Below are 26,089 nucleotides of genomic sequence, written 5' to 3'. Positions count from 1 at the left end.
GGGTGCTGGAGCCTATCCCAGCTGTCTCCGGGCGGTAGGCGGGGGACACCCTGAATCGGTTGCCAGCCAATCACAGGGCACACAGAGACGAAGAACCAACCGCGCTCACACTCACACCTAGGGACAATTTAGAGTGTTCAATCAGCCTGCCACGCATGTTTTTGGAATGTGGGAGGAAACCGGAGCACCCGGAGAAAACCCACGCAGGCCCGGGGAGAACATGCAAACTCCACACAGGGAGGCCGGAGCTGGAATCGAACCCGGTACCTCTGCACTGTGAAGCCGACGTGCTAACCACTGGACTACCTACCGGGCCGCCCTCTTATCTTATTATTATGAAAATGAAATCTGATATGCTAGAGGAAAAAAAACACGGGCAGATTCAAAATCGGCACCAAAACGTCATCTAGAAAAATTGACTCGCATCTCTGTTTAACAGAGTTTTTTTTTTTTTTTTAAGCTTTTTACCTTCATTTTCTTTGGTCTGTCACCCTGAAATCACAGCGGCGCTGCTGCCTGACTTTCAACGGCACGCTAGTTGAACCCACTTTGGGATTCAAGTTTGTCTCGACATATCACGACATAAAGCTACCAACGGTAGCGGTTAGCTAATTAGCTGCAATAGCAAGCACATTTCTGGCGCCCTCATCCCACGAGCATTATTCTACAAAAAGTAACTTTGTAGCTTTGACACAGTCTGCTTGGAGTGTCTTTGAGCTTTATTTCCGGCGAGCTCTGAGCAAAGCAACGTCAACGCCAACAGCGTTTTCGAGGCTGTCAGTGATAGATAGCGCTCTCTGGGTCCAAAATGGTAACCCCCCTCGTTGCAGATGGGAAGCGGCGACGCAGCTCGGCGAGGTCCATTACCTTTTAGGATTGCGCTTCTACTTTTCTGCCTCCGCCTTCCTTCTTGATATGCTTCCCATTAAGGCCCAAAAATCAGCCCAGTGAATAGCAGACATTTTCCATGCCAGATAAGTGGCTTGCAATTAGCAGTTGATTTGCTGTGAAGGACCCCCAAACATTTCAATGCAGATGGAAAAGCCCGCATTTAACTCCCCGCGGTGACTCAACTCTTAGGTAAGCCGTACGTCGGAGGCGGTTTCCACGCCGTGATTGTCGTTCAACTCCAACTTGACCACCAATTGTCTGCTGGCAAAACAGAACCTGGCTGAAATGGAATATGAGCACTCAGTCTAATGAAAGCGTGTGGGAGGCACTCTGGGATCCGTCCGAATTTCATATCTGCGGGAAAGCGTGGACGAATAAATGCAAAAAAAATCCTGCAGACGTTTCACAACACAACAAAAGTGACAAATGAGCCCAACGCTGAAAATAAAGAATGATATGATACTGATTTGTATTCCATTGTGTGAGTAAGTCCGTCCTTTAGTTTCCTTCCCTCACCCACATGCAGTCCAAAAAAGTGTGGGTTTGGAATGTTTCTATTATGGCGTTACACAAAATACAACCCTCTATTTATGTTGTTGTTGTTTTTAATAAATACAATCATTGGGAGTATGTCTGGCAAATGCTGTTGAAAAAAAAAAAAAAAAAAAAAAAGGGGCAGAGAAGTGATCCCTGCATGTAGCGATTCCATACACGAGCATATAAAGGCTTGACATGTAAACATGGGGCGGCCCGGTAGTCACAGTGCAGAGGTACCGGGTTCGATTCCAGCTCCGGCCTCCCTGTGTGGAGTTTGCATGTTCTCCCCGGGCCTGCGTGGGTTTTCTCCGGGTGCTCCGGTTTCCTCCCACATTCCAAAAACATGCGTGGCAGGCTGATTGAACACTCTAAATTGTCCCTAGGTGTGAGTGTGAGTGCGAATGGTTGTTCGTTTCTGTGTGCCCTGTGATTGGCTGGCAACCGATTCAGGGTGTCCCCCGCCTACTGCCCGGAGACGGCTGGGATGGGCTCCAGCACCCCCCGCGACCCTAGTGAGGATCAAGCGGTACGGAAGATGAATGAATGAATGCGGCCCGGTAGTCCAGTGGTTAGCACGTCGGCTTCGCAGTGCAGAGGTACCGGGTTCGATTCCAGCTCCGGCCTCCCTGTGTGGAGTTTGCATGTTCTCCCCGGGCCTGCGTGGGTTTTCTCCGGGTGCTCCGGTTTCCTCCCACATTCCAAAAACATGCGTGGCAGGCTGACTGAACACTCTAAATTGTCCCTAGGTGTGAGTGTGTGTGCGAATGGTTGTTTGTTTCTGTGTGCCCTGCGATTGGGTGGCAACCGATTCAGGGTGTCCCCCGCCTACTGCCCGGAGACGGCTGGGATGGGCTCCGGCACCCCCCGCGACCCTAGTGAGGATCAAGCGGTACGGAAGATGAATGAATGAATGTAAACATGGCAAAAGAAGGACGGGCACACGGTTAATAGCCTGGCACGCTTCACGGCTGGGGAGCATGATTACTTTTGCCGGTAATTTGCCGTTTATAAAAATAGGGAAATATCCAAATAGCGGCAGCTCGGCAGAGTGACAATGTGATTAAGGCTTTGGCGACTCCCGATAAGCAAATCGTGTTGCTCAAAGTAAAAAGCCTCCCCGGGATTCACTTTCCGTGACCTAGAAAGTCCCCGAGCTCCCACTCAGCCACATTCTTATTCCCCCCCCCAGCCCACCCCCCTCCACTCAAGATGTTTGAACAAGTCGGTTCTGCTCCACAAAAAGCAGGTCCTCCGCTGGCCTCAAATACCCCCCCCCCCCCTCCTTTTTCAAATGTTGACAAGATACGCAAATAAAAGGCGGACTGCTCGCTTCACGATTCCATTGGAACGTCAGCCACTCGTTGATTAACTTGAAAGGAATTTGCGTGGACTTAGACGGGGGGCTTAAAGCAAGAGGACAATAATTAGCCGGCTAAAAATTCACAATTATTATCCCACCCGTTGATAACGATGTCCAGTTTGACGGCTTAAAACTGCAAAATGGTGGCGGTGCAGCGGAATCTCGAAAAGTGAACGTGCGAACTCGCTTTGGAGTGTTTTCAACGGTTTTGGCTGCCAGATTCGTCGGCGGAAAGTATCAATAGCTTTTACTTTCTCCCTAATTTCACACTTGACACTCGCTGGGCCGTCACGATTGCGGCATTTTGGCCGTGTTATTTTCTTGAGCCGAGAATCTCAGCACGATGGGACGTTTGTCTCCGATGCTAACGCCACAAACGCGGTGCCTTCGCTAAAATGAACCATTGCCCTGTAGAATTATCTAACCTGACAACTTCAATGTATCGCCGACTATCTCTTTCCATTATTTCGAAATTCGGAAAATTGTCTTTGCCCTCGAAAACGCCCTTAAAATAAGCCTTGCGTGTTGTCAGGTGTAAAGAATGAATGCGTACAGTGTGTGCAAAATCAAGAGTAACACTTTTTGTAGCACGAGCGTGCCCGCAAAGACGGTGCGTTTACGCTTTTACCGATGAGCTTTTTTCAGGTTGTGACAGGTTGCGATGATGCGATTCGACTCAATGGCTGTTATGTGAGGCGTGCCATTTTTTCTTCTCCTTTTGGAATTCTCTTGAGGATCCTCTGCGGCTGCTTGGCTATCTGACACATAATATGGAGTGTCAATTTTACATTTGGCTGCAGTTTATTACACATCTAACACCTCTGGTGCTGGCGTCCTTGTTTATTCATGACTGGAATGTGCATCTGGACCGAGATATTTTTAAATCGCACCACAGTTACATACGCATACTGTTGTTACCGCCACCAAAATACATAAACACCAAGGCTAAATGTTTTGTTTTACTATCTCACTTTTTAAGAATCCATTCAATGTTGGTAAGATTGTGCTGCATCGGCCATGCTATCCATAGAAAAATTAAAAAAAAAATAATAATAAAGTAAGGCGTTTTTGGACAAAATTTTTAGCCGAAAAAAAACGACCATGTATAGTAAGACATTTTTAGCTGAAAAAAACGATCATGTATAATAAGGCGTTTTTAGCCAAAAAAAACGACCATGTATAGTAAGACATTTTTAGCTGAAAAAAACGACCATGTATAGTAAGTCATTTTTGGACAAAAAAAAAAACGATCATGTATAGTAAGGCGTTTTTAGCCGAAAAAACAGACCATGTATAGTAAGACGTTTTTGGCTGAAAAAAACAATCATGTATAGTAAGGCGTTTTTAGCCGGGAAAAAAAAACATATACACATGGTCGTTTTTTTCCGTCCAAAAACGGCTTACAATACATGGTCGTTTTTTTTCCGGCTAAAAACGCCTTACTATACATGGTCGTTTTTTTCAGCTAAAAATGTCTTACTATACATGGTCGTTTTTTTCGGCTAAAAACGGCTTACTATACATGATCGGTTTTTTTTTCGTCCAAAAACGGCTTACAATACATGGTCGGTTTTTTTCCGGCTAAAAACGCCTTACTATACATGGTCTTTTTTTTCCGACTAAAAACGCCTTACTATACATTATCGGTTTTTTTTCGTCCAAAAACGGCTTACAATACATGGTCGTTTTTTTTTCCGTCTAAAAACGCCTTACTATACATGGTCGTTTTTTTTTGGCTAAAAACGCCTTACTATACATGGTCATTTTTTTCGGCTAAAAACGCCTTACTATACATGGTCATTTTTTTCGGCTAAAAACGCCTTACTATACATGGTCATTTTTTTCGGCTAAAAACGCCTTACTATACATGGTCGTTTTTTTCGGCTAAAAACGCCTTACTATACATGGTTGTTTTTTTCAGCTAAAAATGTTTTACTCTACATGGTCGGTTTTTTTTGGCTAAAAACGCCTTACTATACATGGTTGTTTTTTTCAGCTAAAAATGTTTTACTCTACATGGTGGTTTTTTTCGGCGAAAAACGCCTTACTATACATGGTCGTTTTTTTCCGGCTAAAAACGCCTTACAGTACATGGTCGGTTTTTTTTTCCCGCTAAAAATGTCTTACTATACATGGTCGTTTTTTTCAGCTAAAAATGTCTTATTATACATGGTAGTTTTTTTCGGCTAAAAACGCCTTACTATACATGGTCGTTTTTTTTTCGGCTAAAAAAACAATGCGAAACGGTATAGACTAGCTAACAGGAAGCAGGAGAAACTCCGCTAAATTCCGTGAAATAGCTTAAGCGTTCTATGCAATGGATAAAGAATATATGCAAGGTGATTTGAGGTTCCACTGTGCACTCAGACTCAAGATCCATGACGCAACATTCAGCCTCTCCAACAAGCAGGACAGAATAAAAAGATGTTTTTTTTTCCCGCCATGCAGCTGTCTTCCATGACAGAATAATTCCTGGTTTATCCTCATCTGCCGTATTCATCGGCGTCTTCTTTTCAAACTCCGTAATCTCCGCACACTTCCTTCATCTCCTCCTAATTGCCGCCTTGGCTGCCGGGCTCGTCGAGCGCTCGGCCCTGAATGGCTGACGGAGATAAATGTCAAGAGGCCCCGGTGACTTTTTGCTTGTCGGATTTGCCGCAAACGGTAACGCGGCGAGCAACTCCCGACGCTCTTCTCGGAAATTATAATCTCGCATTTCCATGTCGAAGGCGCGGCGCTTTTCACGGCAAGAGTGGAGGCGCTCGTTGTTGGATGAAATAGGGCAAGAGCATGCTTGTCGTGTTTACTCCGGAAAAAAAAATACCCCCAATTGAGTTGATTTTCCGTCTGACGGCGTGCAACTAACCCAAGCATCGTGTTTGCACCCTGGAGAACATCTGCAACGGCTCTCGTCGTTCCTCTTCGCTAAACCATCAGCAGTCGTGACGAATCGCAGCAGCTGCTCAACGCGCATCTTCTTGAAATCCGGTCCTCGAAAAAGCAGAGGAGCAAGTCCTTAATGGCATCCATTCATCCATTTCCATAAATGTCGAGACGGGGCACGCCCACGGAGCGTCGTTTCTCGGCCGCGCGTTGAAGATGGTGAATGCCAATCGCATTTTCTCGATTTTGCGACGATTTCAGCTGTCGCAGATTTCTGTCGAGGGGCGGCGCTCAGTCAAGGCAAATGTTTTGGGCTTTCTCGTGTTGAAGGTCGCCGTTGCGTGTCGGAGGAAGAGTAATCCGGAAAATCAGATTAAGGGCATCAAGATGCCATGAATACAAAGAAGACGGCGGGCCTGTCATTTCACGCGCGGTGGAAGGACGATTTTCAATTGTCCAGGAAAAAAAAAAAAAAAAAAGTCCTTGCGGTCGCGCCACCGCTCACATTGGCGGGGGCTTTTATGGCCGTAAAGGACGCCACTCTGACACGCGGCAGATTTGCTTTCTCATTCCAATCATTTTCATGCTCATTTTTAGTGCCTGATCTATATCTCGAAAGGACTCGACATGAAAGCGATGTGTCGTTTTGCATTTGCACCATCCTTGAATGTCTCGGACTAAAAAGGAGAGTGCCAAGATGTGTTTTTTTTTTTTTTTTCTCAAGAGATGAAGAGACAACAAAGAGCGTTTGAATGCACCGGTTGTTCCTTTGTGCCTTGTTCTCGTACTTAATGTAATGACGGGCGATAAATATACGGCATTGCAGAATATAAATCGGAAAACAAAAGGTTGCTGGCCCAGTTTTCATTTTGTAGAGTGCCACCTAAGGATGTTCCGTAGCTTCGGGTGCTCTCATCGAAATACATTTTTTGCACATTTTTCGTGTGACTAAACCGCACAACTGGATCAGTTTTGGTGAAAAAATGGCCGCTACATTAGACCGGACCGCTTCAGACTCAAAAATGGCAGAATGGTTGCCGACATAATCCAGTGGTCCAGTTTGAGCGATACAAATATAGATTTTAAGTGTGATGTTTGTCATTGTCTCCTTTTAATTCATTCATTCATTCATCTTCCGAGCCGCTTGATCCTCACTAGGGTCGCGGGGGGCGCTGGAGCCTATCCCAGCTGTCTTCGGGCAGTAGGCGGGGGACACCCTGAATCGGTTGCCAGCCAATCGCAGGGCACATAGAGACGAACAACCATCCACGCTCACACTCACACCTAGGGACAATTTTAACAAGTGTCCAATTAGCCTGCAATGCATGTTTTTGGAATGTGGGAGGAATACCCACGCAGGCCATTCGCACTCACACTCACACCTAGGGACAATTTCGAGTGTTCAATCAGCCCGCCACGCATGTCTTTGGAATGTGGGAGGAAACCGGAGCACCCGGAGAAAACCCACGCAGGCCCGGGGAGAACATGCAAACTCCACACAGGGAGGCCAGAGCCGGAATCGAACCCGGTACCTCTGCACTGTGAAGCCGACGTGCTAACCACTGGACTACCGGGCCGCCCTCTCCTTTTAATTATTATTATTTTTTTAAACGTAACAGATTGGGCCCTTCTTTCCATGTTGCACCTTTTGACCAAGTGGGGCTGCCATTCACCACGTCAAATTTTTGGGTGGCCTTACTCGGTTGTCGGAAGCGCAGAACCGCAATCGCCGCCACCAACACTGATGACCTTGTCGATCCAAAGTCAGCTTCGTTACTTTTCGTGTGATGATTTCTTTGACGCATCGCTCATAAGATCGCGCAGGCAGTAAATTCACAGTGACAAAAAATAATAATAATAAAAAACCCAGCGGGAACGCTCGTAAATATTTTTGTCATTCTCCCAAGAGGAAACCGAAACCGTGTCGTAATTTCCGACGGTACGGAGCCGCACTTTTTTCTTTAACAATGAGCTTTGTGGCAGGCAGAGAGCGGCGAGAATTATTCATCTCCTGGCTGATTCCTGCGAGGATGCCGTTGACAGCGCCGTCTCATCTCACTCTCCCCCGGCTTCCATTAAGGGCCGCGAATTGCAATCTATGAAAAGCCTCGTTGGAAAAGCGGTCGTGAGAGCCAAAAGGCAAAGGAAGAAAATATTTCTTGTTCATGAATGTGGTGTCACGCAGGTCCTGTCGTTGGGGGGGCAGGGGGGGGCGTAGAGGAGTTGATTTGAGGTCTGCAGTGATCCAACCTCGGTCTCGCTCTCCTCCCGACAGACCACGGCTGCCTTTCGGATTTGTTCCGTCGCGGAGCAAATCAGCACAGTTGGTTTCAAAGCGAGAACATTGCCGTTGGAAAAGACTGTCGGACATTCCACAGGACGACTCGATTTTCTTTTTGCATTCGTGAACAACCGCGGCGGGTTAGGAAAATGGACGTGACATTTGGTGCGCCTCAGTGCAAAAGGTCATCCAAAAGAAAAAATAAATAAGAATGTGTCCTCGAGAAATCGTAAAAGTACTTTTCACTCAATTTCAGTGGTTTGCCAGAGGGGGCAGTATTTTTATTTTATTTTTTTAATTTTTTTTTTAATCCAAATGAAATGAGACAGCATGAGTAGAAATGAACATTTTTGGAAAATAACCCCCCCCCCCACCACCAAAAAAAAAAATCACTTTCAGTGCACCTACTGTGGTTAATTTTAAAAAAAAGCAACAATTTTATAAACTCATTCCAATGATTTTTCTTGTTTTTTCCAAACAGATTTGGTTAGATCCTTTCATTCATTCATTAATTCATCTTCCGAGCCGCTTGATCCTCACTAGGGTCGCGGGGGGTGCTGGAGCCTATCCCAGCTGTCTCCGGGCAGTAGGCGGGGGACACCCTGGATCAGTCGCCAGCCAATCACAGGGCACACAGAGACAAACAACCATTCACACTCACATTCACACCTAGGGACAATTTAGAGTGTTCAATCAGCCTGCCAGGCATGTTTTTTTTGGAATGTGGGAGGAAACCGGAGCACCCGGAGAAAACCCACAAAGGAGAACATGCAAACTCCACACAGGGAGGCCGGAGCTGGAATCGAACCCGGTACCTCTGCACTGTGAAGCCGACGTGCTAACCACTGGACTACCGGGGCCGCCTTGGTTAGATCCACAAAGTAATATTTTGCTCTTCCATTTTACAAAGGCTTGTCCAAAGTTAAATGTAAATTGTCTTCCCTTCTGGGGATTATCTTTGCACAATGTGTTGAAATGTGAAATGAGGTGTCTGAACTTGGGGAAAAAAAAAACCCTGTACGCCAAAAGCAACGTTTCAAGCCCATTTCAATAAATAACCAACGCAAGCAATTGTACAGTCCCCGTCAAATAGCAGCCTTGACTTTGAATGCATATTCACAAACAAGCGCGGGGCACTGTACCGGCGCGGCACACGCTCGTATGCCATTAGAACGACATCACTATACACACAGCGCTAGTACTTGCGCTTGTCTCCATGGTAACTTACAAAAGCGCCAAAGTCGACGGTCGGTGTGAAGCCCCCGCGAAGCGATCGCCCACCATACCCAACCACATATTTTGCTCGTTTTCTGTCTTTGTCTTTGATCTGCTTCTTCCTTGACAATCACGCCATGTTTTTGTGGTTCAGCGAAAACTAATGCCGGCGCAGATGCTCAACTGCATAGCGCGCTGGTGTGAGCGGCCAAGCGGAACCTTTTCAAGATGGTCCACTTCAGTCCCCGGCCGAGCCTGGCTTTTAAACCCTGCCGAGATCAAAATTAGAAAAAAAAAAACTTGCACTGACTTTATCTTTAACCTCAGCTGTCTGTCAACCGGCAGTCAATTATATTCATCAAAAGCAAAAAGACTCTTGCTTTAAACCTTCACGTCGAGACATCGGCTGAGCTGAAACTATTGAATTCAGCTCCCTCTGTTAGTTTGGTTAGCCGTGTTTTTCAAAACACTGCGACGTGGGGTTCATTTGGTTCTTTGATACTTTGCTACGCAGTGGAACCGCGATTTAACAGACTATTTGGGTTGAGCTGTCACCCGTTCGAGGCTGTTCCTGGCCTAAAAGCACCCAATTATGCAATTGCAAGCACAATTATGTAATTTTCATGGTGTAAAAAACGTCCTGCACTGTACAAAAAAAGTTAGTGTCCATTAAATATGAAAAAAAAATAAAGCTTGAATCGATTGGAAAATCTTGTCGCGTTCATGAGCCACAATGTTAGCGCTGTCTTTTTTCACCTCTATTACGATTTTGATTTACAAAAAAAAAAATTAAAAAACAACTCTCGAAATGAGTATGTCAAGAGATGCGTACGCCACTCACTCCAGTGCAAAGATAGGTCAATACGACACATTCTTGTAGCCGCGGATGCTAAGCTAACACCTACGCTATATTACATTTGAAACAGCGCCCTCCCATGCTAACATGGCCGACGCATGCCTTGTTTTGATGACAAAGTGGCATCTGCCGAGATGAGTGCCATAACGGAACACTTTTTCGGCCGCTCCGGTCTACCGTAACGTCTCTTATACCTCGGATGAGAGAGCGGCGCTAGCAAGAAACACGTGACCGGCCTTGTGTAGCATGACGCAACCAATTTCGGAACTTTGAAAGCTACTTTTTGCCCGATGAATTGTTTCGGGGTCTGGTAAATTCAGGTTCCGCTGTATGGAGTGCGGTTCTTGACTCGCTCACAATCCGTAAAGTGCCTCGAGATAATTTCTGTTGTGAATTGGCGCGATAGAAAATCAAACGGACTTGACTTGGATCGATTAGCGAGAAGCGTTGCGACAAGAAACATGTAGCAACCGAACCGTGTGGTGTGGCGTCGCTTCACGGGGGGGCGGAGGGGGTGGGGGGCAACAATGGTAACCATGACGACAAAAAGATGACCATGGGTTGGTTATCTGCATAAAAGTATTTACATCTGTTTGTCAAGTTCTGTGGCTTATTTCCCGTGTGTGAACGTCCCAAGTCAAAGAAGGCAATGAAGTGTCACTAAGGTAGAAGGAGGAGGGGGGGGGGGGGCAGCGCCAGGGCGGGAGTTCATCAGCTAGTGCAGATGCTGTTTATGGAAATGATGGCCGGGTCCACCAGGCCCAGTTCTTCGTGCTCGTTGACGCACAGCTGATAGCCGCAGCCTCGCCGGCGCTTCAGCGGCGTCACCTTGGCGTCGGGTTTGGGGCGGGGCGGCAGCAGGAAGCCCACGCTGCCGGCGATCAGCATGTGCCAGATGCTGTGGATGTAGAAGTAGTTCTCCTCCGTCTCCACGAAGGCGTAAAGGGCCACGGCCGACGTGGCGATGGCCGTGCCCGGGAAGAGGAAGAACACCCAGCGCTTCCAGGTGGGCGGGTAACATCGCCGCCGGCGAACGGTGCGCACCGTCTGATCGGAGCGGGAAAATAAGAGAAAGAATAATTACGCGCTGTTTATGGACCGCGCCTTGTACGCGCCATCTGTGAAGTCGCTAATTTGACTGGTGGTGTCCAAAAGAGGCTCCCGGGCCATTTCCGGCCCACCGTCTGTTTTTCAGCGGCCCGCGGCAGATATTAGGAAGGACATTTGACAGGGCCCACAATTCTAGTAAATTTCTAAAAGAAAAAAAATCGGGTGGAGATGGACAGCGTGAGAAAGTGCACTGTCGAAAAAAAATAAAATAGAAAATTGGCGCCACTACGACTTGTAAATTGGTTATGAATGTGGAAAAGGTATTCGGCTACTGTTCAGTGCAGGGGTGGTTCTAGTCTAGTGAGACACAGGGCCGTTGGCCACCCCAAAAAAAAAAACAACTAGACAATTTGCCTTCTCACCTTTCACAGAAAGCGGCGATGTAATAATTTTCTAAAGTAACTAGAAAATGTCAGACCAGCATATTTTGTGAGTTGCCATGCTACAGGGCGGATTTTTAGTCATGTAGTTGCAAAAATTTCAGGCACCAAAACGCGACACGTCCTCGCTGTTGATGCGGAAACACGATTGGCGATCGACCTCAAGTGCTAACGATCATTGTGGACCGGTGACGGCAACGTGTCGACTAAAACATACATGTTGCTGTATATGTACGTTTTTTTGTTGTTGTTGTTTTGGTTTTTTTTTGTGATATGCTGCATGTGTCTTGATCTGCGCTGAACACAAAAACATGACGCCTAAGTGCAAACGGACAACGTGTTTCCCGGCAAGTTGAAATCCTCAATTTGTATTTTGTGTTTCCAGGTTTCACGGCATATCAATATTTAGCAATGTTCCAACTGAGGGACTATTTTCCTTTTTTTGGGGGGGGGTGTTTTTTAACGGATTTGATATTCTTGCCGACCACGACGCGACGCTGGCGACAATCAACAGATCGATGCTTTTTTTTTAGTGGCGCCGCGGCTGCCACTAAAACACAATTAATGTTGTTGTTTGCTCCTTTTCGTCGCCCCCCCCCCCCCCCCGTGTGGCATTGTCACCGGATGTCGTTTTGAGTTTAGTACGGAAAATTCTCATCCACTCATAAGTGGCCAGGAAAGGCTCTAAGTGATTTTTTCATGTTTCTCTTCGCGCCGGCGACACGTTGCAGTCCTTTCCCTTTTATTCCTATTCATAAAGACTGATTGCTTGCATGATATGTCCCCCCTCCCCCCAAGGGGCCTCGGGATGGATTGCGAAGACAGATATAGAGCGCCCATCAGTGAGCAGAATAATTACAGGGATTCCAGCTGGAAAATGGCGGCGATTAAATTAGCATGTCGAATGGTTGGCGAGGTTCAGGAAATAATTGAACGGAAGCAGAGTGAAGACGAAAAAAAAAAATAAAACAACCCTCAACCGCTGCGTTTTATTGTTAGTCGGGACCGGGGGGGGGGGGGTCTTTGTTCTTGCGTAAATCAGGAAGCTGGTTTAGTTACACGTTGCTTTGTAGTTGAAGCCGCACGCCGTGTTTTTTGCAGCCCCCTGTCAGAGGTGTGCCGTTCAATTCTTATTGTGTTTTTTTTTGTTTTTGTTTTTTTTTTCAGAGCGCGCATGAGGTCGGAGAGAAGAGTCAGTTCACGCGCAAGAAGACCTGGACTGGATCTGTAAGCCGTGACTAATACCCGCACAGGCTGCAGAACTTTTAAAAGTCCTTCGGTGCTCGTGTGAAAGAGCTTCGCCGGTCAGAGGGGCCGCAGTTCTTTTTTTGCCACGCACATGTGAGCCCAAGTGACGGATTAACACCTACGAGCGGGAGGAACTACTAAAGAGTTGGGGCCAGTCAAACGACACCCCCACCCCCCCACACACCCCCGCCCCCGCCCCACCCGGCAGCATTAGCTTCGAGCCAAATGTCCTGATGTTACGTCGGTGCAGTCTAAGGAGGGCTGCAAAGGATGGGAATTTTTCCCAAGGGGGGGGGGGGGGGGACTGGCACGTATGGAAAGGAATCAAATTGAAGGCGGGCTCGTGAAATGCAACTTAAATGTCGTTGAGGGAAATTTCAGTTGGCAAAATCCTTTTAGAACAACCGCATTTTATGGAAGGACTGTCGTTACTGGAGTTGCCCCACCAACAGTCTTAGTTTTTTGGGGGGTTTTTTTGGATTGATTTGGTCGATCCCACCCCCCCCCCCCCCTCCCCCCGCCCTGGCTCATCCTTCACACCCACAGTGATGTGACAACATTCATGCTTGAAATATAACACCCTCCAATAATCCTCATTGCTTCCTACAGTCACCATCGTTTCCAACTATTTCCCCCCCCCCAAAAAAATCACTCCATCTTAAATTCCAATGAAAATTTACCAGGACCGTTGCTAGGGCAAGCAATAAATCTCAAATAGCAGCAAAGTGCTTGGTTGAAAAAACAAAATGGTCTGTTGGGGGGTAAATATTGGACTTACCCATGCCACCGCCATGATGCCCAGAGCAAACAAGCTGGGTCCCAGCAGGTTCCACAAACCGTGACGGTCCAGCTGCAAAGCCATGGACAGGGACATGGCCCCCAGCAAATACAGCACCTTGGGAAAAAAAAAAGGGGGGGGGGGGGGGGAAATGCATCAATGTCGAGTGGCTCCAAAGTCCTTTGGAGCAACCTAAAGTCCAATCATGTGCAAACGTGGACTGCGCTTCGTCACTGAAGGTATCGAGACACAACATCAAAAATTTTAAAACGTACTTACATGCGTGGGTTTTCTCCGGGTGCTGCGGTTTCCTCCCACATTCCAAAAAACATGCGTGGCAGGCTGATTGAACACTCCAAATTGTCCCTAGGTGTGAGTGTGAGTGCGAATGGTTGTTTGTTTCTGTGTGCCCTGCGATTGGCTGGCAACCGATTCAGGGTGTCCCCCCCCGCCTACTGCCCGAAGACAGCTGGGATAGGCTCTAGCACCCCCCGCGACCCTAGTGAGGATCAAGCGGCTCGGAAGATGAATGAATGAATGAACTTACATGCCAAAAACGGGTGTTTTACATTACGAGCGTGTTCCCGGAAACAAATCGAATTTGTATGTCGAGGCGGCATCGTTTTCGAAAGTGCGACTGTAACAAAAAATTCGGCCGCCATCGCAACCGCGACAACAAAAACGCAGAGAGGACGGCGAGAAGAGCCGTCTATAAATAACCGGCTTAAGTTTTTTTGTTTTTTGTCGAGCTCACAATTTTGACACAAAGCCACAAGCATGTAAGGGAAAGATAAAGTGCGAGTGGAGGGAGCGGCTGGAAATCGATAAGATATGCCACACGCGGCCGCCGTGTGCGCTCCGTCTGGCGGGGGAACGTGAGGAGACATTTGGTGGGAGGGGGGGTGGGGGGGGGGGTTCTCGAGCGGGGAAGGGATGACCCGCCCGCAGGAGTACACGGCTAATTGGAATAGACGAGGGAAGGAGGGGTGCGGTGTCGTGCGGCAGCAGTCATCAGTCACGCCGCGCCACGGGTCACGCAGCCCCCCCCCCAACCCCCCACCCCGTGCTGTATTCAAGCGCGGACACGTGACCGCCCGCCGACAGGCCGGGCGCCTTAATGAATCATTATCTGTCATCGTGATGGATGAGCTTGGGAGGATTCAAGTGTGTGTGTGTATGTGGGGGGGGGGGGGTGATGAGATTTTATTTATTAAATTTTCTGATCTGTCATTTACACTCGCGTGGCAAAATACAAGGTGCGCCGCATGCTCCCTTTGTGGCGATGACCGCGTTTTTCTATGATGCTGCAACCGGTGTCATTTCAATTACGGCAGAACTCACTCAAGTGCAGACGTCTGGGAAGGTTTGACGGTGAAGGTGGGGGGTGGGGGGGGAACTTTCAGGGCTCACTTTAAAGGTATTTGTTGAGGTACTGCTGTGCGTCCGTCCAGAAGAAGGTCAAACGCTATTTGGAGAATTGTCGTTGACTGTAGTACACAAGGGGCGGCCCGGTAGTCCAGTGGTTAGCACGTCGGCTTCACAGTGCAGAGGTACCGGGTTCGATTCCAGCTCCGGCCTCCCTGTGTGGAGTTTGCATGTTCTCCCCGGGCCTGCGTGGGTTTTCTCCGGGTGCTCCGGTTTCCTTCTACATTCCAAAAACATGCGTGGCCGGCTGATTGAACACTCTAAATTGTCCCTAGGTGTGAGTGTGAGTGCGAATGGTTGTTCGTCTCTGTGTGCCCTGCGATTGGCTGGCAACCGATTCAGGGTGTCGCCCGCCTACTGCCCCGGAGACAGCTGGGATAGGCTCCAGCACCCCCCGCGACCCTAGTGAGGATCAAGCGGTTAGGAAGATGAATGAATGAATGAATGTAGTACACAATACTGAGTGGCCATTTGTTTTTTTTAATCTTAGCACCCAAACAAAAACTAACAAAACTAATACAAAGACTAATAACTAAAACAAAGCAATTTGAGAGAGGAAAAAAAAACAATCCCCTCAAAAGTCATCAAAACGACAGTAAGTGAAATAACTCGCAACTAACTTGAATGAAAACTCAAGGCACAGGAAATCCATCCATCCATTTTCTCATGTACTTTATCGTCACAAGGGTCATGGGGGGTGCTGGAGCCTATGGGGGGCTGGGGGGGGGTGCGAATGTGAGAGGAAACCAAAGTACCCAGAGAAAACCCACGCAGGCACGCAAACTCCACACAGAAAGGGCGGACCCGGGATCGAACCCTGCACCTCTGCACTGTGAGGTCAACGTGCTAACCACTGGACCACCGTACCACCGCCACAGGAAATTGAAATTTTAAAATGTCTCATTCCCCCCCCCTCTCCCCCCACACAACTAAACACATCTCTAAGTCTGCATGTTGGTTTTGATCCATATTAGCTTTGTTCAAGTCTTTAGCGGACCTCCCCGGTGCTCAGCTCTTCTATCGAGTGCAACGCGACCATCCAAAACATCCAAGGAGAGGACGCGACAAGAAAAAGGGAAATCGATACAGCGTAAAAGTCTTATGGTGTCATATTTGATTCGGACTGATTGAAGGCGCATTAGCCCGGAGTCCGTGGAAATTAACGGCTCCCTTGAGGTCGCTACAAAGTCCTTGTGTGAAATTTTAATGATAGCATCTATTTACAATCTACGGTCCTTTGCTGCCGCCGTTGCGCGCGCGCACCCGCAATGCCTCTCGACGTTCAACAAACACGCACACGCACGCACTTGCCGGTCCTGACGCGCATTTGATGAGAGGCTACGGACTGCAGCGCTCAGCAAAAAGCAAAAACTCTGGAGGACGGCAGATGTTGCCCCGCCTCTTTTCCGTCTCATTTGTGAACACGCGCCTTCGTGGCTCACAGCGGGGCCGTGGTGACCCGCGGAGAAGCCGCACCTGTTGGTGTTTGCTCTCAGCAAGCCCAAAATCCCGAACGTAGTGTACAAAAAAAACAAAAAAAAGATTCGCCAGCGTGTGTACCTGTTTAATGATGGACTTCAGCCTCGCCATGGCGATGACCGTGACCCACACTGACATGAGGGAGCCCAGGAAATCGCAGAACTGCAGAACGTCATACTCCATGATGCAAAAGACCACGATGCCCGGCTGGTCACATGCGTGGTAGAACTGGCGCGAAGGGACAGACAAAACGGGGGGGCAACGTAAGACGATGTCGCAACCATGTACTGTAGGAAATGGGTTGAAAATTGGCGGTCTAACGTACAACTAAAAATCACTTCTTTTTTTTTTTAAATGTCATTTTTGTGTGGTTGTGATTGGAAAGAGGGCAGCGGTTTCTGTATTTAATAAATGTCTTGGAAAAATGTCACACAAAATGTAATACAGGTCAAAAGTGTGTCTCATTGTGTGTGTCGCAAGATGTTTTAGTATATCTTGTGAGACTTTATCAAAGTGGGTCTCGCTTGGAATCTAATCGCTGGCGTGTCGATGGCGTTTTCCTCCGTATGTCAGCATGAAGCTCACGGGGGCTTTTTTTTTTTTTTTTAAAGCTGTTTGGTTGTTTTAAATGCACAATGTGAAATTCTCTTAGTTTGGTGTTTACTTTGACAGTAAACTTCAACTCTACTCATTTCAACAAATCATTGTTCTTAGATGGCCGGCCCGGTAGTCCAGTGGTTAGCACGTCGGCTTCACAGTGCAGAGGTACGGGTTCGATTCCGGCTCCGGCCTCCCTGTGTGGAGTTTGCATGTTCTCCCCGGGCCTGTGTGGGTTTTCTCCGGGTGCTCCGGTTTCCTCCCACATTCCAAAAATATGCATGGCAGGCTGATTGAACACTCTAAATTGTCAGTAGGTGTGAGTGTGGGCGTGAATGGTTGTTCGTCTCTGTGTGCCCTGTGATTGGCTGGCAACCGATTCAGGGTGTTCCCCGCCTACTGCCCGAAGACGGCTGGGATAGGCTCCAGCACCCCCCGAGACCCTAATGAGGATCAAGCGGTTTGGAAGATGAATGATGAATGAATGTTCTTAGATGGATGCCTCCATTCTAAACGAGTCTTCCGTTTCATGTTATTATTCTGTCAAGGCAAGCTCCCTTAAGAGTTTAAAAAAAAAATACCTGACACAAGACTGATAACGCGGTTAACTTCAAATGTCTAGACTGGTCGGTTCCGCGTTCCTCTGCCTCGCAGGCTTTTCCGCCAAAGTTCAGGGGTCTTTTCTTCTATCGTGAACAACACAGTGACAAAAGACCTGCTTGATTGTCAGGAGGGACTCACGGTGGAGAAGAACATGGTGAAGATGTAGACCGAGGCTTCCAGCAGGTAGTGGCTGCGCACGGCGATGACCACCGGCGGGACGAACATGAGGTTACTGAGACACAGCAGCAGGGTGGAGAGGAGCTGGAAGCTGTACGAGTAGGCCTCCGAATTGTCTGTGCATCCCCAGCCTTCCCAGCCTGATGTGCACAGCAAACACACGCGCACGGGTTGTGTTAGTGGGGGATTTTTTTTTTTTCAGTATTGTTAGTTTGTATTTCATTTCATTGACTTTTTAAAAATGTATTCAATATACATTAAATTTTAATATATATTTAATATATATTAAATATATAGTAATATTAAAGTAATATATATTTCAATGTATATTAATTATTATATATTTAAATTAAATATATAATATATATATATATACATTTATATATTTTTTAATATATATTAATTCAGAACATGTTTCTTAGTTTTTTTGTTGTTGTAATGCTTCAATTTAGTCACGTTTTAATTCGTTTTAGCATGAGCCTGAGGTTGTTGTTTTTTTTTTAAAGATATGTTTCAAGATCTGTCCAGGGCAAGGTTAAAAAAAAAAAAAAACATTAAAAAGCTCACTCAGGATTGCTAATCGTTAACCCATTGCAAGGGACGAAAGGGATCGAGCCAATGCTGGGTTATTTGTACCTCGCGCATTGGATAGTGGCTTTGACCCAGCACGTTGGGTCAAGAAAAATCACCTCACACTGATGAGTTCAAGCTACCTACAAATGGATTTTCAGGATATCAGTATAGTTGTTATTAAAAATTGGATTATTATTTTTCTAAGAAGATGACGCAATTTTCCGTTATCAGGGGTCGCCACAGCACATCGCTCGGAATACAGTTTTTACACAGGAAATTTGGGTGAAACGGAAAAAAAAAAAACCTATAAATAACCCCAAAAGGTGGATCGGTCCATTTTTGACCCAACTGGTATTTAAAGTGAACCAATTTTTCATTTTCTTACTAATTTCAGGCGGGTCAGCCATCCTGATCAGGATTTAAAGCCGGATGCTTGTGGCTGTAGTAAAGATTGTTCCCCACTGAGCCGTCCAGCCACCAACACATTTTTCAAAGAATGTTACATCATATTGATTTCAACTTTAGTCCACAAAAAGGAACAGCTTCACATCTTCAGCCCACCCAAATACAATTCCCAACCTCATTTGCTGGGCCAAAATAATGAACCCAACCTTCCCAAAATCCACAGCGACACAACAAGTGGGTGAAGGAAGGCGACCCAACATTGCTCATAAAGTGACTGAACTATTCCCTCATCAGGTCGTCTTTGTTAACAACGCGTCGTCCCTGTGGAGAAATATGCAAAAGAAGGATTTGGGAAGTTTTTTTTGTTTTTTTGTTTTTTGTTTTTAAATCCGGCAACATAAGGCCTCCTGGTGAGATCGCCTCTGCGCAACACAAATTGGAGCTCGATCGAGAGGTAAATTGGATAAGACGGCGTGAATGAAATATTTGTGAGCGCAGCCAAATGGAGAATTTGAGGCCAGGGGCACGAGCTGAACCGCATTTAAGCAACGGCGGTAAAATTCAGCGCCGCTGATAACGCGGCAATCAAAGCAGGATTTGAAGAACCCTCAAAGAACGAACTTTGTTTAGCTCTATAAGCTCCTAATTTATTGAAGAGCGGCTCTTCATTAAGCGCCTTTTTTTTATTGTACTTTCCAAATTGCTTGAATGAAAAGATTAGCATCAGCCGCCGCGTGACCTCAACCGATAGATTTCATCAGCGGATCGTCAAATCCGTTGCGGAAAACAACCTCTTTTTTGGGGGGGGGGGGGGGGGGGGGATTCACATGATGCAATTGGCATTAGCTCCTTACCTGCTTTGCATTCACACGCGGCATAAAGGTAGTTGTTGGTGCGAAGCAGCTTGCACTGTCCGTACGTGCCGCAGTCGTTGATGCACGGCGTCAGGTAGGCGCGCATGTACACCTCTGCAGTGATGTTGGGGCACGCCTCAAAACTGCAACGAATATGCAGATAGAGATGTGTTTCTTTATTTCTTTGGGGGAGGGAGGGGGGGGGGGGTTACCGGCCTCAGACATGTGAAAAAGAGGTTGATTAAAGTTAACAGCCCCCCGATTCAACTCAGCCATAAAAATACACTCTGTAAATAAAAAGCTTTGAAGTTGGGCAGTCCATGGATTTCCGAAGTTAATCAAGCCGTTCGTGGTGCGTTCGTGGTGCGTTCGCGTAGCGCGTGACTGCTTTAGTTTCAAGTTCAATGTCTTCCATAAATAAGGGTGCCTTGAGACATGTGTTGAATTCATTATGTGGCAACCACCTTTGGAATGAATGGAAACACCCCCCGACCCCAAAAAGTAAAAAAAAAATACCTGAACGTCTGTCCCATGCAGATGTCTCATCTCCTCGCCGAGGATAAAGAATATATGACTGTACGTACTGCTAGAATGAATGTTTATTGTGATCAGTTGTTGAAAGGGTTATTTTTCATATTATTTTTCATCATCAGCCTGTCAAGACTTTTAATAAAAAATATGTTTGGTTTTTTTCCCTTCTAGTTTTGTTTTTAGTTAATAGTCTGAAATGTCTTTGTGGAAGAATTTTTCACTAGCTGCCAAACAGCCGCTTGTTGTAAAGTGAGCAACGCTGAATTAGAAAAAGCAAGCCGGTATTGATTTGAGCAGCTGTAATTATTTTCAACCACAGTATTTTTAGATCTTACCTCGACATTTAATCCTTTGCGTCGTTAAATGCCTTCTTCAAATGGATGGACATTTGTTCTGATCAAATGAATTTTTGCCAAGCTTTTTATGTTGGACTGTAGTTTAGGATGATATTTATTATCTTGATTCAGGCAGTAGAAGGTCACGGGGAAGGTCATTCAGGCCCTGCGAGCCATTAGCGGCTTTAGCGGAGTCAACCAAAAAAAAAAAAAAGACAACATTTTAGTATTTTGAGGTACCCGTGTGAAATTCTCCATATTTCTCCTGCGTGTCTTTCATCCCTCACCCTTCATGCTAAAATGTATTTTTATATGCTCACGACCTAAAAATGTCTCCACGGAATTATTTATTTGCCATTTGTACAAAAAGACCATCGTCGTCATTTCATGCGGCGATCATCACAAACTGCCAGCCGCTACCGAAAAAACAAACAAACAAACGAGACAACGGATGTACTTGTAATTATTCTTTAAGACAATCGGTGGACGGGGAAAAAAAAAAAATGTGTCACTTCACTAATTGCCAGATCGTACAATCAATCACGGCGATTGAAACTGCAGGAGCTAACAAATGTCTTCATTTGCCTTTTCCCTGAATTCATATTGAGGCAGCTGCTCGCCTGCTTATTTTTCACGTTTTTCAATCAACTAAATTGGGCAAACGTGTCACCGGCACCTCTTACACCATGACCTGAATCATCAAGAGCGAGTAAATATGTAAAAAAAAAAAAGAAAAATCCCAGACTGCCATGTGGGTATTTTTCAGAGCACAGCTAGGCTCACTCTCACCATCTGTTACCCACGCCGAATTGTAAATCCCGAGTGGAGAAAGAAAGAAAAAAAGAGCGGGTGGGGGGTCTGTTCAAATTTTTGCACTTCTAAGGCACAAACAAAACAACTCAGTGAATTCTTCATTTGGCTGACAACTTAGCCCCAAACAAACAATTTCCCGGATACAAGCGGCCGAAATGAGTTTTCTCCGCAGGGTGTCCGGGCTCTCCCTTAGAGATAAGGTGAGAAGCTCGGTCATCCGGGAGGGGCTCCGAGTCGAGCCGCTTCTCCTCCACATCGAGAGGAGCCAGATGAGGTGGCTTGGGCATCTGATTCGGATGCCTCCTGAGCGCCTCCCTGGTGAGGTGTTCCGGGCATGTCCCACCGGAGACCCCGAGGAAGACCCAGGACACGCTGGAGAGACTATGTCACCCAGCTGGCCTGGGAACGACTCGGGATCCCCCGGGGAGAGCTGGACGAAGTAGCTAGGGAGAGGGAAGTCTGGGCTTCCCTGCTAAAGCTGTTGCCCCCGCGACCCGGCCCCGGATAAGCGGTAGAAGATGGATGGATGGATGGATGGATGGATGGAAACAATTTCCCCTTCCGTAATTTTTTGAGGGGACCGCTTAAAAATGGCTTTAGCAATATGGAGGGGGGGGGGGGGCGGGAATCACATTTTGAGCAATCTTACCCGTGTTGTGCGGCGCATAGAGAGCGCAGACTGAGGTACCAGGTGCCCGTCTGAGGGTACGGAATCCTGAGCTTGGTGATATTTGTGGAGGTGTTCACCGAGAGGAAAAACCCGGCGACGGATTCTACGACGGAGCAAAAGTAAAAGGAAATTGTCGCCAACGCGGGCCGTGCTGGACACAGAGAGCTTTCGTTTTTTTTTTTAACTTTTGAAGGGATCGCGGCATCGGCGGGTCCAACGTACCTGAGTCACATTTGGATAATGAGCTTTGCCAAAGGAAGAGCGGCATCCCGTGAGTCAGGCAGCCTTGCACGGTGACATTCCTGTCTTGAAGCGTCGACTGGAACACACCAGAGGAGCAAATGTCAGGAGAAAGAACAAACTGTGAGTGGCACGTAAAAGACAAAAAATGAATAAAATTAGCAGATCCCGCCGCGTGACGTGACTCGCACCCCTAACGAGGACGAGCGGAATGCTCCGAAACAGACTGCAATTTATTCACGCCTTAACTTTGCAGTAAATAAACCTTGATGAGTCATTTTATTGACGATCACCTTTTAGGTAGGAAAAGAAAGTGCGGCACGGCGAACAGTGCGGTGACGTCGGGACGGTGCTGATTAATGAAAGGAGCCGGCAGACACTTTGCCAGGTGCTTCCTCTCGAGTCACCATCTGCCCGACAATCTCCGGATAAAACGCCTCAATCACACTCAATTTCAAAACTCGGCCCGTAATGAGTCGTGCACCTCCCTTTGGTTCCATTTGCGCTTCCCTCCCAAAGCCGCAAAGCGCAAACTCCGCTTCCGAAGGTTGAGACCGAAGTGACATTTTGGTGGCAGCGACCTGCAAAAGTTTCTTGCTCGAGGGGGGGGGGGGGGGGGGGGGGGGGGGGGGGGGACGGCAACCGGCCACATCGCGAGCCTCTCTCTGCATTTACAACGTCTTTGATTTGACGTTTTAAAGAGAATATAAAGCCACCTGGAATGAATTCCGCGGTCGGTAAAATTGAAAAGAAGATCCGAGCCGTTTCTCAAGGTTAGCTCTCGTCTGCGTGCGAATGAAATGACCGGATGAAGATGTAGCACAAAATAAAGAAATTACTGCACGGGTGATTTGTGAGACAAAGGACCCGACGATTTGTGTTGGTCCAAGATCTACAGCAAAAGTTGAAAAATCAGAAACGACATGTGTGAAATGGGCTCCGAGTCGAGCCGCTTCTCCTCCACATCGAGAGGAGCCAGATGAGGGTGGCTAGGGCACCTGATTCGGATGCCTCCTGAACGCCTCCCTGGTGAGGTGTTCGGGCATGTCCGGGGCATGTCCGAATAGGTGGACAGTTCAGGATAGCGCGTTGATAAGCTTCTGGCGAAGATCAACGTCTTTGGGCCACTCTCAAAAAGGCCGTCTGCATTTGTGACATTTGTCAAATTTGTCCGCTTCGTTTGTATTCATCGGCGTATGGAAAGGAACATTTTTGTCAACATTTGCCCGGGCATCGGCGTCCTCTGACAGCTTCGATAAATGCCGGTTGACGTCGCTTCACTTTTTTATTTAGCTACGTTAGTGGCGAGCGTGCGCCACAGAGGCCTTCGGGTCAACCGACGCAAGGATGAACCGCCCCCCGCCCCCTCCCTGCACGTTGCGCTACCCAAACGAATTAAAATAAACTTTCATTTGGCTCCTTAACGCGCGTTCCCATGGATGTGATTTGCGAGGGGCGGGAACTAAATTGGCTTTTGCTTCGACTCTCACCAATTTGTGTTGACTTGAGTTCAACACCGTCTGCTAAACAAATTTCTCAAAAGGGAGGTGCGCCGCTGATGTAACAAAAAAAAAAAAAAAAACACATTGTGATGTACAGAAAGCTAATAAGACAGACAGAGTGCCAAGACGTAACTCATTACAGCGCACAGAAGCCTGACATCAAGAAAACTTTGAAAATTGGATTCAAAGAGATTAAATGGATGAGAAGGGGTAAAAAAAAAAGAAAAAAAAAAGAAAAAAAAGGCACGTTGCATCTGCTTTCGCTGTGTTGTCTTCAGCGTGACGCAATGCAGACAAGATGTTCTTGCTTTTGTGACTGCAAATCTGCCAGGGTTCCCTAATGGAAGCAAGTGACAGACACATCATGACTTGGGGTTGGACAAAGGGGGGTTGGGGGGGGGGTATATCTCTATAAAATAATAATAACGCGACAGACTATATCTCAAGGCTTGTAGAAGCGTCCAGGTTTCATCACGCCATGACGTCCGTGAGTTCAGTTCCACACATATGGCAAGCGAGCCCATGTGGCAGATTTTGGAGAGCTGGGGGGTAGGGGGGGGGGGGGGGGGGGGAATAAAAAATCTGAACTGGGATTCACATTAAAGTCTGTCTGTGAGGTGACAGTAATCACCGTCACTCCGCGACATCAGTCAATAAGCCATCCGATGAATTATTCAGTCCATTAATCTCATTTCCTGCAGAAGGAAGCGTGAGGTAAAGGCGCACGGGGGCCCCGTTTGCTTTCTTGTGGCCGCTCAGATGAGATGATCAATTTCAGACGCGCGCGGTTTTTTCGCCGCTGATGAGAGACGTGTTTGCGGACCGCGTGATGCGGACAGCGCGGAAGGCAAACGGCATTCGGGTAGGATGTCGGGCCCGCGCGCTGCACCTGCCGGAGCTATTTGGCCGGCGTTGGTAAAGACATACCGCTGCCATCCAATTAATAGAATGGCAAGAAGGAAACGGTTTTTGCCACTTATTATTATTTGTATTTTTTTTTTTTTGCTTCAATTCAATGGTGGGCGGCCCGGTAGTCCAGTGGTTAGCACGTGGGCTTCACAGTGCAGAGGTACCGGGTTCGATTCCAGCTCCGGCCTCCCTGTGTGGAGTTTGCATGTTCTCCCCGGGCCTGCGTGGGTTTTCTCCGGGTGCTCCGGTTTCCTCCCACATTCCAAAAATATGCATGGCAGGCTGATTGAACACTCTAAATTGTCCCTGGGTGTGAGCGTGGATGGTTGTTCGTCTCTGTGTGCCCTGCGATTGGCTGGCAACCGATTCAGGGTGTCCCCCGCCTAGTGCCCCGGAGACAGCTGGGATAGGCTCCAGCACCCCCCGCGACCCGAGTGAGGATCAAGCGGTTAGGAAGATGAATGAATGAATGAATTCAATGGTCACGGAGCTGTTCCTCCCCATGTCCGCGTGGGTTTTCTCCGGGTACTCCGGTTTCCTCCCACACTCCAAAAACATGCATGCAAAGTCAATTGGACACTCTTTATTGTCCCCAGGTGTGATTATGAGTGTGAATGTTTTGTTTTTTTTTACCAATGTGTGCCCCCGCGATAAGCTTGGCAAGTGTAATTTCTCCATAAAAGCATCAAGTGCGATACAGCACCAGTTCCCTGTAGCTCATCGGTGTGCGCGGGTGCAGCGAATGTTGTGTAAACAGTAAACCTTAAAGCCACTTAAAAGCTCAACTGACTTGTGTGCCGTGCACAAAGATAGAAAATGGCATCCATCCATCAAATCTGCCAAGAAGAGGGCATATTGCGCAGGCTTACATTTTGAAGGGAACAGTCAAAAGTTTTCAGCTGGGATCGAATGTGTCATCCCGCTTGTTATTTCAACACTGACTGACTGCTTTCTATTAAAAGTCCATCTGGCAGCTCCCCAGCTCGCGTCTCCCCGCAGACCTCCAGAGTCACTGCAGGTGCATTGTTAATGGCATTACCGGCTGAAGGACAACTTAACAAAGACATCGCCAACTCCTCCTGACACATTCTTGATGCATTTTACCCACTGTGCAGTCTCACATTTGCAAAGCGGCACCATTCCGGGGCTGACGATTGCAGCTGCCGCAGCCTTTAAAAGGCATTCGAGTATTTCACACTTTGAACTCGGTTTGGGCCCGGTAATTAATTGATCGTTAAGAGCCGTATCAATTGTGTGGAATGAATGAACGGGATTCCTTGTCATGTGGACGGGAGCGAGTATGAAATGAAGATGACGGTTGACATCGACCTGACGTGACACTACAACTGTCACCTCAGTGTATGTGATAGAACCGCCGATAGAAATTGGTCTCAACAGTGTAAAAACATGGAATCGATCCCCCCCGCCCCCTCCCCC

The 26,089-nt window shown here is 47.3% G+C and overlaps 2 protein-coding genes across 3 annotated transcripts in view; one reads left to right on the top strand and one right to left on the bottom strand.

The window, feature by feature from the left end:
• The window catches only part of gas1a (growth arrest-specific 1a), a 134,831-nt gene that overhangs the window by 71,421 nt on the left and 37,321 nt on the right, over positions 1–26,089 (top strand). Inside the window, exon 2 of one of the 2 annotated variants that reach the window (XR_007962714.1) lies at positions 17,358–17,377. The exons of the other annotated variant lie outside the window; for it this stretch is intronic. The gene's annotated coding sequence lies outside the window, so the exon portion shown is untranslated. Of the gene's footprint in view, positions 1–17,357; positions 17,378–26,089 lie in introns of those variants that run through there. 2 annotated transcript variants of the gene reach the window in all.
• tmem8b (transmembrane protein 8B) overlaps positions 9,235–26,089 on the bottom strand; it is a 34,767-nt gene continuing 17,912 nt past the window's right edge. Inside the window, exons 7-13 of the mRNA XM_052068082.1 lie at positions 22,224–22,320; positions 21,981–22,104; positions 19,653–19,795; positions 17,782–17,960; positions 16,525–16,671; positions 13,540–13,656; positions 9,235–11,070 (exon numbers count right to left, since the gene is read on the bottom strand). Of these exons, the coding sequence (XP_051924042.1) occupies positions 10,735–11,070; positions 13,540–13,656; positions 16,525–16,671; positions 17,782–17,960; positions 19,653–19,795; positions 21,981–22,104; positions 22,224–22,320 (1,143 nt within the window). The 3' untranslated portion in view covers positions 9,235–10,734. The remainder of the gene's footprint in view (positions 11,071–13,539; positions 13,657–16,524; positions 16,672–17,781; positions 17,961–19,652; positions 19,796–21,980; positions 22,105–22,223; positions 22,321–26,089) is intronic.

This window comes from Hippocampus zosterae, chromosome 6 (genome assembly GCF_025434085.1).
Source record: "Hippocampus zosterae strain Florida chromosome 6, ASM2543408v3, whole genome shotgun sequence".
Taxonomy (NCBI): Eukaryota; Metazoa; Chordata; class Actinopteri; order Syngnathiformes; family Syngnathidae; genus Hippocampus; species Hippocampus zosterae.
Note: the sequence above shows the minus strand (reverse complement) of the source record. Positions and strands in the feature narration are given on the sequence as shown.